Raw genomic sequence first — 14894 nt, forward strand, 5'->3', positions numbered from 1 at the left:
TATGGGGAAAAATCAGAAGAGAAGTAAAAAATGGCATTTTTTTTTTTGGTTGCCATGTAAAAGTTCAGTAGTACAGTAAGAACGAATTTGTATTATCTAGTCTTGCTTTTAAAGATGACAATGCTGTGTTTTCTGTTCCTGGTGAGCTTTGGATGTTATTTTGTGAGATAGTGCTAGATACTTCATGCCAAAACCTTATGTTGAAGCAACCAGTAGACTCAAAATAGAATTCCCTTGTATCAGAAGTTCTAGTGTTCTATGTAATCTTCATACAGCAATCCATGGGAGGAATTGAACTTCACCCGTACTCTAAATTGCTTTTCCAACACAGCAAAGATGAGTAATCTGTGTGACAAATTCAGTTTATTTTGATTCACAGTGGACTATTGAGAAATCTGGTTGGGATTCAGAAAAATGGTGCAGGTTTTGGAGTGAGAGAGAGAACACTTCTATAGTTGTAAACCATAAAGCTAAGGACTTTCTGCTTTGGGTTTTTTTTGTTTTTTTTTTTTTCTTTTGGTAGGAAATTTTTGTACAAGGTTAGGTGTTCTTTTTAAAAAAAATAAGTTGATAGTGGAATATTCCCAGTTGTATTCCATTAAAACAACTAGTTCAGCTTCTCATATAGAAAGGTGTGCACACACATGTTCAAGCAATATTTGCCATCTTTTTAATAAGGCTAAATTGTATTGTCTACTATAAATGCAACTGTGACAGCAGCTAGATTGGATGATTGCTACTGCATTTTGTGCAGACTTATAGTGATAAGTGTTAAGTTTATAGAGCTATGTGAAGTCTTGTATCAGAACTTGGGTAGCAGAAACATGAAGTATGATGCAGAAAAGGCACTTGCTGTTCTCTGACTAGAAGGGGTTGGTGGTAACAACAGTCTTGATGTCTAAGTAATCGAGGCATGCGTGAAATTTCAACTACAAAAAAAAGTGCATGTTTTATTTTTAAAACTCATACTTGTATATAGTAAATGGCCTGCTCTCTTTTTCTTTTTTTAAACAGTGAAGGATCTCCCTCTTCCCAGATTTGTTGTGTCAAAAAATGAACAAGAATCAAGACACACGGCCTTGTATTCTTCAGATGCTGATAATTCAGCTTCTTATTCAGGTGTGATTCCTCCTCCACCTGGCAGGATACAAGTCAAAAAAGGCTCTGTGAGCCATGATGCAGTTCAGCAACGTACATCTAGTGATCAACAGGTAAATTAACTTTAAAGATTTAATGGGACTCTTAACCACTAATCTGCTGCATAGGTATCAGTCTGATAGTGTTTCTTAACTCTGTTACTTTTAATGTAGTTTCTTTAAAGAAAATAATTGAAAGCGTACTGTGTGTGTATAAATAGTACATACACATCTGTAACATTTGCATGTAGGAGGTTTTTTTAACGCGTTCTGATATGTTTGAAATATTGGTGGTAATTGAGACAGGAAAAAAAAGAAGTATGTAGGATATGATAACTATCATTTTGTAATCATTACAATACTATTGCCTAATTTATCAGAGTTCACATCAGCTTCCTGGTCTTCACAACAGTGTTACTGAGTGCCATGGAAGACTGGATGTCTAGTCTTTCAATACGCTGTCATACCTTTAAACCTGAAATACTTCATTTAGAAAAACCTCACAATGACTTTTCTCTGCCTTACGTGCTATTGTTCAGGATTTTGATTGTTAATTAGAGAAGGTGAGAGCCGGAAATAGCAGTTGCACAGAAGTTTTTGTGTAGTTTTTCATTGTATTATAATGATGAGAAAACTGTTTTCCTTTTGCTCACTAGTTCTCTCATGTTCAGCTACTTCATCTTCAGGATATCTGAATAAAAGAAAACTGTACAGGCTTGCGGCTTTGTGCTTCCTCACAATTCTTTGTTATTTAGTCTATATGTTCACTTTCCATGGAGAAATTTTTTTGTGACAGTCCTTTTTACCAAAGCAAGAACACTATATTTGAATACTGTGTTTTGCTGGGAGTTTGTATCTGTGTGTAGCTGTTGAATGCCCTGTTTTTTTTTCCACTATGGTATGCTCTTTCCTGGGCTGATTTTGTTGAGAATCAAGGAACTTTGAAATGTTTCTTATATTCATTAGGAGTCAAAGAATTCACTCATAAACATTTATTAATCTCTTTGGAGTAGTCCAGGCTAACCCAATTGAAAACCAAAACATAAATTGGCAGAGGCCATCCATAATCAGTGGTGGTCACTTCCTGACCTTCCTGGTCAGTTCCAGACTGGAAGTGGAGACAGCAATGAAATGAGCTCTTACAGTAGATCTGAAGATAGCTTGTTTTTGTTTGGCTTTAGGGAGGTGTGTTTGAAATACAGGCCTAGAGAGGTCTATGATCCGTTTATCTGACGATGGGATTTTAGGTTGATTTGATACTTGTATGCTTGTATCCATTTTTGAATTCTAGTGAATGACTGAAATTTAATACAGGAATCTGTCCTGGTGTGACTTCAAAGCAACAAAGTCTAGTGTTTGGGATCTCAAGTTCTGACAGAAGAAGCCACATATTCACAAAGGCATATAAGGATCCAAATTTCAGTTTGCTGACTTGGCTTTTTTAAGCACCCTGGTATCTCTGTGCATGGTATTACCAAAATAAAGAAGCCCTGTGTACAAGTGCTTTGAGAGATCTATACCAGAAAATAGTCTCTTGAACTAAATGTAGCTCAATACATTATTGAATCCAACAGTTTTAAGATGTATTCATGGTTCAGAACATCAGGGAAGTACTGTCAGATTTTGTACCCAGTTATAAAACTACATCTTCTGTTGTTGGTTCTTACATTTCTGACTGTATAACAAATCTGTTCAAGCTGCCTCATCTTGGTCTAACGTTTATTTTTGGGACATTATGTTAGAGTGATGCAGAGGATTTGAATCCCCTTAGACTGAGAATGGGATTGATACCCCCCCAGGTTTCTCACTTCACCATATAAATAGTAATTGTTTGAGTGTTTGTTTGTTGCTGTGTTTTTTTTGTTTTTGTTTTTTACCCCAAATTGAATAATAAATAACTAGAGGACATTTTTTTTTTCCTAGAAATTGCTGATCAAGTTGTCTTTACCTGGAGATAATGCTTAGATTTGTTATATGTAGAAGGAGGTCCAGACAATGTTACATGCCATCTTTTTCAAGATCAAAGCTACTGAAGGTTGAGAAACAAATTATAGCACATCATTTTCCTAGAGGTCACTTTTCTTTCTGGAGGAATTAAAGTGTCTTGAGATTATATCCTTCACTTATAGAACTTGTCACTTCGTTGTTAGATAGTCTAGTAATGACTCTGAAATTTTGATTTTTTTTTTTTCTTAAACTATATACTGGCTTTGGCAATATACCCGTCACTTCGAAGTGCTTTGATTTCATGAAGTACTCTTGACTAAAATATTTAAGTGAAATCGTGTACTGTCTTGGCCCTGATCTTTAAAGGATGGTTGCATTCATGTGCCATTTTCTATGTTGTGAAAAAATGTCACATAGATTAATATTTCATAATTACAGGTAGCTTATGTAAAAGAATTTCACTTAGGGTGTTGTGTGCTGAAATATAGAAAACTTTTTCTTTATTGATACATTAGTTTGACAGTGTTATTATTATCAATGCATTGTTTGGAGCTTTACTCAGATACAGCAAGGTATCAGGAAATTGAAATCAAGTTCTGTTTCCAGACAGGAGCTACAAATGAGGTTTCTTTTACAGTAAGTACAGGGCAAATGCAGGAACATTGTTTTTTTCTGTTGCTATTTCTGTGGTGAGTTTTTTAGTTTATGATGGTGTTATGTAAACGGAGAACTAGTCAGAAGTTTCTATCTTCTGTCATCTATTATGCATACCACCAATATTAGAGAAGTCACACTCAGCTGTCATGGAATGTATTGAACTGATTCTAAGAGTAAAGACAACTAATGAAAGAAACCTTTACTATCTAAATGGTGTGTTGACTGCACGCCTTACTGGACATAAAACACTGGGAGGAAATAGGTTTTTCTACTGGTGTCATTTCTTGTTGCCAAATAGACAATAAGCAGATCAAAACTGCTGTCACTGTGACATCTGCATGAGCAGTTTTGTTCACGTGGTTGTGTTAGTCGTGGACTGTATACATAGTTTTGTACATGGGTAATGGCAGCTATACTACTAAACTTTTAAATTAGGCCAACCTTGAGAAACTGGCTTCTGCCGAGTTCATTTTTATTTTTTATTTTTTTATTTATTTATATTGTGCATTTTTATTTTTTTTAAAACCTCCTAGTAAGTTTAGGACCTTTTGATGCTTTTTTTGAACATTTTTAAAGGAATAATAAATGTTCTGAAAGCCATCTCATACAAAATAATCCTAATCAAAATGTTGCTGCTTCTTCCTTCTTCTAAAACTAATTTACCTATGACTAACAGCTCTCAGTGTCAGTCTGTTAGATGCTACCTTTGCATGCTTTGCATTTTGTTGTTAAAATCAAAGCAGATAATTTTTTAGTGTCTTTGAATGTGATCCAGATAGTGAGCCAGCTACCACTTTAGGATACTTTTACTTGGTTTGCAGCCTTTTTCAGGATAGGGACAGGAACTAGATTGAATTGGTAATGGCTCTACCAGCTAAAAACTATGTACGTAGCAAATGCTGTAAGGTGAAACATTGCTGTGTCCAGATTAAAATAAAATGTAAAGCTGAAGGTACGTATCTTTCTTATATGTGCATTAAACATAACGCTTAAAAATCCAGATTGTGTTAAACTATTGCTATATCAGTGCAGCTCAAAATTGGTACACGTGGATATTGGATCACTTCAACATTTGTAACTACATGGGAAGTTGTGGGATGTTTTTCTAAGGTTTGCCAATAAAGCATTTCTCTTAGATTTTGTTTAGTAGATTTAACAGGTAATTCCAGATAAAAATAGATGATATTAAATAAATTGCTTAGGAGCATAAAGCTGAAAAAAACCTCTTGTCACTGAGTCTGAGTTGTTATTTTGCAACTTGGATTTATGTATTAGTATTCCAATTGTTGGAATTCTCTCTTATGGCACCACACTGAAATATATTGAAGTTCAGGTCAAATGTTGAGCAATTCCTTGTCTGGAAAATCATCATTCCTCTGTTGTCATGTGCAATTGTAATAGATAATTATTTTTTTAAAAAACAATCAGGATTCTCTCTTAAAACAGACATTTTATCTGCATTGTCAGTGTTGGGGAAAACTGTTCCTACATCTTAACGGGAATATGGTGAAATATTAGTGGGAATTTAGAATTCCCGCTTAACTCTCCTCAGGTCAGGTATTACCTGTTATTTTAACAACTTTGTCTTTAGTTTTTCCTGCAGAACACCACCAGTATTTACTAGAAAACCATTGTATTCTCCCTTAGATTCATTTTGCTTAACAAAATCGCTCACGGTAATCCTTGTAATCCTTCTTTGCCCTTGATCCAGTTTGAATTTATTCTTATTGAAATTACCTGACCAGACTTACAGTTCTAGTTTCAAATGAGATCTCACCAGTATTAGTATTATTTCATAAATTACTTCCTACGTCTGATGAGTTTCTCACCTCATACGTCTTAGCAGCTGTGGAGAGAGCAGATCTGTCATATTGTCATAATAGTGGTCTGACAGTTGAGCTATGCATCCAGTCTTCTACTTTCAATTGTTTGCTTCTCATTATTCATTTCACTGTTAATTTCTATTCTTTGAGAAACTGTTTTGTACTTGATGTTTTGATAGTGTAGTTATCTCTGTCCTCAAAATAATCTATTCTTATAATGCCTCCTTCACATTTCCTGTCAAAATTCATTAGTACGCTACTTAGTGTGTATAAGCATTTACCTGCGGTGTCAAGTTAGGTCACTCCCCAAAACAGTCTTTCAGCAGCATTATTAGAAAATTCACTTCAGTCATATGGTTCTCATGCTGATGTGGTTCATTCTGTAGCCATTTCTTTTGCAACTTAGATTCTTATTGGAATTATCTTGACTGGCACCGCAGTGAAGTGTACCAAAGTTCAGGTTAAACTCAGCACAATTCCTTATCTCGAAATTTTTGAAGAAACTTGAGTAAAATTTCTGGTGCTGTGATTTATCTCCTCTCCTTTTCTCTGGGTTATTAATTGCCTTCTTCAAAACTAAAACTTCTCAGACTGTCGAGGTCCAACAAGTTTCCAGTTGGCTGAACCACACATTCCAATCTAAAAAATGTATAGTGCTTCATTTAGAGAAGCTCGCATTGAATCTTGAACTATTTTATTCTTCAATATGAGTCCTAGTTGATTACAAAACCATGGGTTCTGGAATGCAATTACCATCTCTAGCACAATCTTTCTTCATAATGGATCTGTTCCCTGACTCTTATGCAGGCTGTGTGGTGTCAGGACCTGGACCACAACACCCTTAGACCTACCCTTCGGATACCATGTCTGGCTTCATTGTCTCTGGAGTTCTCCTTAGGAGGCTTTCTTCTGGCCTGAGGTGTGAGATCCAGGAAAAGGTTTATAATCCCTTTTGACTCATGTATGCTTGCCATTTCCTTTTGAGGTTGAGATCACTCCAGTGTTGCTTTAGTATGGTATTGTGTTGCCTTACACCAGTTTGACTTACATTTACTACAGTTCTTCTTTTGGAACCATATATTATAACACCCTTATTTGATTAGCACCTTGTTTTTAGTTACTGCTCATCATTCCAAAAAGGTCCAAGTTCAAGTCTTTCATAGTGTCTAGTAATTCCAGTTTAACAAAAATCATGTTTTTTTTAACAACTCAGGTTAAATCTATTATTTTAATGTAATTTTATTTTTAAGATGAATTACTTGATTTTTTTTGCCTGTTAACTGTAACCTTATTTTTTTTATAATTAGTTATTAAGAATGTTCTTATTGATTTGATTTAACGTTAAGATGTTGGTTAATTATCTATACCAGCTTGCTTTTATTTACATCTCTTTATCTTTTCTCCAGTAATGTAGCAATAAATAAGAGTAGAAAGAAGAATGTTATAACTGCTATTGCTTTTATTGGGTTTTGCTTGGATAGAAATTAAATCTTATTCTAAATGTTTTAATGGAATTGTGATGAAAGTCTTAAAACAGTTTAGCAAAATAGGATTTTAATAGTAGCTAATTTAATAAATGATACATTGACTACAGTATGCAGATGAGTAAAATTGCTAGAGTTCCCAAAGAGATTAGATGGGTAACTTCTGTTAACTCAGTAGTGCAATATCATCATATTTATCATTGTCCTGAAGTTACAGATCTGTTGCAATTGTTACATATTAGGATTTGGAAGAGTGCTCCAGGTAGGTACTGTATCGTAATGCTCTTAAGAAAAATTAATCATGGATATTTCAGGCTCTTAAGGTTAGTTTCCTTTAGTAATAGATTGGATGGATGAGAATCAACATACCATCTTCTCAACTGCAGCATATGCTCTCATAAACAGCACGTTTTGAGAGTTTGTACAATTGAGAAACAAAGGTTGCTTTAATGGAGCCTGTTTACTAAAGCTGGAAGCCTGGTGCAAAATCAAAGCAGAAACTTTGTACAGCAAAGCACATTTTCATAGGCGTGAGTGTATTAAAGTTGTAACTTCTTTTTATCAACTGAAAAGGCATGTATACACCTACTAGCTCACATACACACACGCACACCTGCTGAATTAACCAATATGTAGTTCATTTCAGTAAATCTTTTCCATGACTATTATTGCATTTAAGTCAATGTTCCTACAGTTCTACCTTTTCGGTCTTTCCTGGCCTGCATCTTCCTTCTTTACACTCGCATCGAATCATCAGTATTTTGGCTAAGCCATTTATATATATAATATACATTTTAAAGGTGTTCAGATGCCTTCGGCTTCTGTAGGCTTGCTCAATGGTTGTGAGGAGTGGTGTGAGGGAAGAGCTGGGGGTAAGAGCTGGGGATACACAGGGATGTTGCCAGAGTAAGGCTGTGTTAAATAGGTTGAAAATGTTTTGGAAATATCTCGTGATGAAGCTGAAGTTGTGGTTTTTCCAGAAGCTTTTTGACATCAGATTTATTTGCATATTTTCTTCTGTTTAATAATTTCGAAGTCCATAAAGCTAAAGTTCTACATTAATTGTGGGAAATCTGTAGATATTTATAATTCTGATATAACATTGACTGGTACATTGTGAACAAGCTTAACCATTATGCTTCTCTTGCTCCATGTTATCTGTTTACCTTCATTACATACTCTATAGAATTACATGAAAAGCAAATATTTAGAAGAATAAGCTGAAGATCATATTTACAATAGCTTGAGCATTATGACTGAATAGTGACAGTTGTCACGTTCGTTAGGGCAAGGCTGCTTCACAAGGGCAGTGTGTGAAAAGTAGATGTTCACATCCAGTTACTAGAAGTAGTGAATGGGTTTCCTTTATATAGGCTATCGTGCATTTGTCTGCTTCAGGATTTCTTCTGTGTCCTTTTGGACCGTCTAACTTTCTGGAATAAAAATACCAGAGCAAATGAAAAATGTCTGTGACCAAGCATAGCAGTCCCTAGGCTTACTCATGGTCTTTAGTCTAAAAATTCAAATATCTTTCAAATCTTTTTTGATTTAAAAAATGGCCTCGTACCAATGGAAAGAAGGAGGTTGTCATTATCATCAGTGGTGCATCATCGTGGCTCTCCAAGAACCTATTGCTCTAAGTGGACTAACCATTCAACCTCATTTCTAGCTTCCAGAATGCTATTTGCAGCCTGGAAGCTAGAAATGAGGTTGAATGGTTATTCCACTAACCATACCCTGGCTCCTTCTAATCACTGTCCCATGTACCATAAAAGTAAGAATGTACTATCACTTATAATTTCTTGTCAAGTAAGATGCTAAGAAGCAGCAAATTTCAGTGTGGTGAGTAACTGCCATAATAATCTTGACTGGTAGAGATATTGTGGAAAATGGTGACTGTGCAATTGGATGGTCCCTGAATTAAAAATGTAAATGAATTTTTACTGCTCTCAGCCACTCTGTAACACTGTTTGCAAATACATGTGGGCACCAGTTTAAATACTCTCAGTGAAATACTGGAAATCACAGAATCACAGAATTGTAGGGGTTGGAAGGGACCTCCAGAGATCATCGAGTCCAACCCCCCTGCCAAAGCAGGTTCCCTACAGCAGGTCGCACAGGTAGGCATCCAGGCAGGTCTTGAACATCTCCAGAGAAGGAGACTCCACCACCTCCCTGGGCAGCCTGCTCCAGTGCTCCGTCACCTCACTGTAAAGAAGTTCTTGCGCACATTCATGCGAAACTTCCTATGCTTGCAGTTTCTGGCTGTTTCCCCTTGTCCTGTCTCCACTCACCACTGAAAAGAGACAGGCCTCACCACTATAGCCCCTACACTTCAGATATTTATAAACCTGGATCAGGTCCCCTCTCAGTCGTCTTTTCTCGAGGCTGTACAGACCCAGTTCACTCAGCCTTTCCTCATAGGAGAGATGCTCCAGGCCCTTCACCATCTTTGTGGCCCTCTGCTGGACTCTTTCCAAGAGATCCCTGTCTTTTTTGTACTGGGGAGCCCAGAACTGGATGCAGTACTCCAGATGAGGCCTCACCAGGGCAGAGTAGAGGGGGAGGATCACCTCCCTCGACCTGCTGGCCACGCTCTTTTTAATGCATCCCAGGATGCCATTGGCCTTCTTGGCCACAAGGGCACACTGCTGGCTCATGGCCAACCTGTCGTCCACCAGGACACCCAGGTCCCTCTCCGCAGAGCTCCTCTCCAGCAGCTCATCCCCCAGCCTGTATTGGTGCATGCAATTATTCCTCCCTAGGTGTAAGACTCTACACTTGCTTTTGTTGTACCTCATCTGGTTTCTTACTGCCCAGCTCTCCAGCCTGTCCAGGTCTCACTGGATGGCAGCACAGCCTTCAGGTGTGTCAGCCAATCCTCCCAACTTCGTATCATCAGCAAACTTGCTGAGGGTGGCCACTATGCTCTCATCAAGGTCATTGATGAAGATGTTGAACAAGACCGGACCCAGCACAGACCCCTGAGGAACACCCCTAGTTACAGGTCTCCAGCCGGACTCTGCATCACCACCGACGACCCTCTGCTCTCCGCCAGTCAGCCAGTTCTCAACCCACCTCACTGTCCACTCGTCTATCCCACACTTCCTCGGCTTTGTTATAAGGATGTTGTGGGAAACAGTATCAAATGCCTTTCTAAAATCAAGGTAGACTGCATCTACCACTCTTCCCCCATCCACCCAACATGCAATAACATCATGGAGGGCCACCAGGTTGGTCGAGCACGACCTCCTCTTGGTGAAGCCATGCTGACTACTCCTGATAACCTTTTCTCCCAGTTCTCTGGAGATGGCATCCAGCACAAGCTGTTCCATGAAATGGTGTGGTCTAGGAGCTTTAGTAAAAGAAATCTGACTCAGTGGTCCTGATTTTTAGCAAATACCTCAATTGCAGAATCGACCATGCTGGCCCCGTATCCCCAGTAAGACAGAAATCAAAGGAAAAGAAGGGGGAAAGAGAGAGGTTACATCAACACATTAGAAACTAATCTGTCATCATGATCTTTAAACTTTGTTAGATGTGTGTAGTTTTAGTATGTACCTTGCTTGGAAAAAAACTAGTTTTATGGCACTTTGATTCTTATAGACGTAATGTTGTTATAAGACAAAGTGGCCTTTGAATATTTGGCAAAGTAAATCAGGTTTTGTGAATCGTGGAAACCTATAGTCAATCTGTCTGTAGTATTTGATAGCACGTTAGCAGTTGTTAGGAAGCTATTTCCTGGTTATATTCATGTGGCTTTCAGTTTATTTGGATAGCTGTCTGTGAAACTAGTAGGAGTTATGTTATTGTATACATTCATGTGTGTTAGTAAATCCTTGAAATTATTTAGATTGTGTACCTTGTGGTGAGTTGGAAAGGTAAATAAAGGTTATATCACTTAATATAATCAGGCAAAAGAGTTCCAGACGTATATTTTTGTCTACTGCTGAAATAGATATTGAGATTTTTAGCACGTTTACTTCCCAGGAAATTCAGAGCTGAATCTTGCCTTCTTGTTGTACTTGTTTTCACCTGCTAGTTTAGCTTAAGTTGAGAGGCATAGCAATCTAATTGCAAAATTACTTTCTGTGATATAAATACTTCATTCCGTTTATTTCTTTCAGTATTTCCTTCCAAGTGGAATTATCTGGTAATCTGAATGTCTCATGAGAACCGATACACATGTGATTCTATTTTCCTGTCTGTTCAGGGATGAGATAGAACAATACAGTGTTAAAGAAAATCTTAAGCCTTAAAATTAGGACAGAACTACCTTCTAACCTGTGCAACAAAGAAATATATTATAAAGGACATAATTATTTGGAAAAAAATACAGCTACGTTTTCTGCACATTTAAAAATGATGTCTGCTATGTTTTTCAGTGTTTAATTCTGATTTCTTTTTTTAAAAGAAGATAATTTGGATTATGAGTCACTTGATGACAGTTAGGTATGATCATTGCTTGTACAATAAATAACTTTCTTTTGAGATCTGGGTTCAAATGTAACTTCTATCACAAGTGAAAATGAGTTGTTTTTTTTTTTTTTTAAGTTTCCTTTGAAACTAAGTCATTTGACTTGGCATTGCTGATGTCCTGAGAATGCCTGCTTAGTTGTGTTGGTTTTTTTTGTTGTTGTTTGTTTGTTTTTGTTTGTTTGTTTGTTTGTTTTTTAAATGAATGTGTCTGGTGCTACTTATGCTGTACCTGACATTTGTTTCCTTTTAATAAGTGCTAAGATTTTTCCTTTTCCAAGTATATTTTAACTATATTGATGATTGTTTCTAGAAATTATGGTTATGGATAGGCTTTTATATATTTAGCAATACAGTACAAAACTTAAAAAGTTCCTTTGTTTTATTAGGAGTCCACATCTCCAGTTGTTTCACCACAGCAATCCCCACCAACCTCTCCACACACATGGAGGAAGCACAACCGCCATCCCAGCGGAGGGAATAATGAACGACCTCTTGCTGGACCTGGGCCTTTTTGGGCTCCGTTTAGTGAAGCACAACCAGGTATAAATGTCTTCTGTCATGCTTTGACCGTAATCCAAAGTCGTGGAATGTAAGACAGTGCATTTCTGTTTTCCAATTCTGGAAACTTGGTTGTAGATTCAAATCTTCATGCTGGTGTCAGCATTGTGGAATCTGTGGCCTTATTTGTGGCAGATCTGTTTTTCAGCGTGGTACAGGAAATGCTTAGTTTGGAGGAAGGGAAGAGTATTAAAGTGAAAAGTGGTAATATGAAGCTGATGTCCTATTGACAGGAACTGCCAGCACACCCAGAGATACGAGCAGCTCAAAGGAAGGAGGCAGATAATGTGTTATTTGAATTGTTTCTGATGGATCAGATCACTTGTTGAAAAAACTAATTCTCTTAACCTTTTCTTTTTTCTTTAAAGTTTCAGCAAATGTAGCTGAAGCTACTGTATCTCAAATGTATCAAAATAATAGTAATTAATATGACGTACTTATGAGTATCAAAAATGAAACATTTTATAAATTGTAATTTCAGATTGAGGTGTGGTTTGTTGGTTTATTTATTTCAGTCTTGGTATTTTGAAATTGATCATTCAGTATATCCCTTTTTAATGGTTGTAAGCATCCCTGGATGACCAGGTATTCCGTTATAATTGGTTGAATAAAGAAACAAAATGTATCTTCAGTGATATTTAGAAATTAAATTGGTTTTATGCACAGGTTTGATGTGGGTGTTCTTAGTATTATTTGCAAGTATATGCTTGTCAATTTAGAATAAAAAATAAATATTATTAGTTTGCTCATTGTGTATGCAAGCACTTCTAAGGCTTTAGCCCAGGTGTTTAAACAGGCTGTTAGTGATTTTTCAGCAGTTTCTTGTTTTGATATATTTTTTTTTTTTTTTTTCCTTTGCAAAGTTTTGTTGATCTGGTTTTATTGCATGGTGAAATAGAAGTTTCTTTGGTAGCCTTTTTCTTATGTGCACAATCAAGAACTACTAGAAGGTGTGGAAACTACTCCTCCATTGAAGTGTTCAGCAATGCCCTTCAAAAGTAAAGTTGTAATACCTTGTTAATATTTCATTTTGGCTGTGCTTTCCGTGTGATGTCTATTAGATAATATTTTCAGAAGTCTGAAAATATCATACTGAATTAGCTCAACATACTTGAGTTTTATATTCCATAGTTAAACATATTCTTAGTGTGTTTAAAATAATTGGAGATACTGTATAAAAATGATTGTCTGTTCTGCCAGTGTTAAGGGTGGACTAGATTGACATATGTAATAAAAATTGGCATCCTTGTTCACTTGATGATTCTATTGCACTGTATTTTGTTGATTTTTCAGCTGTTGTAGACAGTTCTTTATTCTTTTTCCCCCTTCAGCCTACATTTTAAAGAGATGTTTTTGTAGAAAAACAGCTGTTCTGATATTAAGGTACAGAACAAGATAGACTGTTGGTTACTTACCTTAAAATCAGTTCTGCAAACTCACCTTTATTTTGAAATAAGATGTTTTTGAGTAATCAGATAATTTGAAGGTGACATTACATTATTTCTCTAGGGGACTTAAGGCAGGACTGTCTCATTTCACTTGTGATCCAAGAAACATAAGAACCCAGGTCTCTCTGCTTCTATTTCGTAGTCTGTGAAACACTGAGAATAATGGTAGATAAAGGAGGTCCCATTTCAAAGCATGGGGCTCTCAAGTGTGGTTCTGTTAGATCTAATTAATACATAGCATTGAAATGAAGTTTATGGTTAGGTTAGGTCTTATCTTTTGAACGTCTGTCAATTCTATTAAAACCCAGGTCTCTCAGGTCTTCCAATTGTTTAATTTGCATTTAAGGTAAACCTGTTAAAAATCACTTTATGTCTTGGTTCTGACTTGTCTGATCTGTCTGGTTCTTCTAGATTAGTTTTCATGGAACGATTAAGTGGATCACTGAACGCCTCATATTAGAAGGTGTTGTGGGTTAACCTTGGTAGATGGCTAAGCACCATATACTTTCACATTCACTCAGTGGCGTGAGGAAGAGGAAAGGAAAAGCAAAAAAAAAAAAAAAAAAAAAAAAAAAAAAGCCAACAGCAAAACAACCTTATGGTTCAAGAAAAAAAGTTTGGTAAATGAAAGAAAAGAGAAATTATTCAAAGACAATCACCAGCCAGGCCAGTTCCCAAGCAAAAGATGACTGATGCTAAACTGCCTGTTCTTTTTAATGTTTTATTGCTGAGCATGATGCTGCATGGTATGGAATATCTCCTTGATTAGTTTAAGTCATCTGTCTTGTGTCCCCTCTCCGTCTTTGACACACTCCCCTGTCTGTTCACTGAGGGGAGCAGAGTAAGAAGCAGGAGGCTTGAGAACATGCAAACGTTCACCTGTAGCTAAAATATTGGTGCATTAATCAGTGTTCTAGGTGCAAATTTAGAGCACCATATGAGCTGCTATGAAGAAAATGAATTCAATTCCAAGCAGACTCAATACATAAAGAAACAGAATTAATGTAAAATGAGAACCTCCTGTTCCTGGAGTTACAGAAGAGGATAAAATTATGTTAACTTCAACTCATTTTATATTCCAAGTTCAGTATCTAGAAGCTTGCTGACCATGAGAAACCTGGGAGAAAGAATCCTTTCTCCTGGCTTAACTTCAAATGATAATTGAGTGGTGTGTCGGAATAGAGGCTAGAAATTATTTTGAGTTTCATCCCTTTTTAGTTTGTTTGGACTGGAAGCAGAGCAGAGCATTTATGTTTGTAGTATGATTTTAAACTAGTCAAAAAGATTAGGTCTTCTGTTCAGTCATGGGACCTCTGCCAGCTTTCTGTGATGTTACCTTCAAGTTTTATTTCAGTGTCTTGA

The 14894-nt window shown here is 36.7% G+C and overlaps 1 protein-coding gene across 5 annotated transcripts in view; it reads left to right on the top strand.

The window, feature by feature from the left end:
• Positions 1-14894, top strand: part of REPS1 (RALBP1 associated Eps domain containing 1) — a gene marked incomplete at both ends in the record, with an annotated part of 61667 nt that overhangs the window by 19969 nt on the left and 26804 nt on the right. For all 5 annotated transcript variants that reach the window (XM_079550471.1, XM_079550472.1, XM_079550473.1 and 2 more), the window contains 2 exons: positions 1015-1211; positions 11913-12066. In XM_079550471.1, coding sequence (XP_079406597.1) covers positions 1015-1211; positions 11913-12066 — 351 coding nt within the window. The remainder of the gene's footprint in view (positions 1-1014; positions 1212-11912; positions 12067-14894) is intronic.

Source organism: Tetrao urogallus (genome assembly GCF_951394365.1).
Source record: "Tetrao urogallus genome assembly, chromosome: 2".
NCBI classification, from domain to species: Eukaryota; Metazoa; Chordata; class Aves; order Galliformes; family Phasianidae; genus Tetrao; species Tetrao urogallus.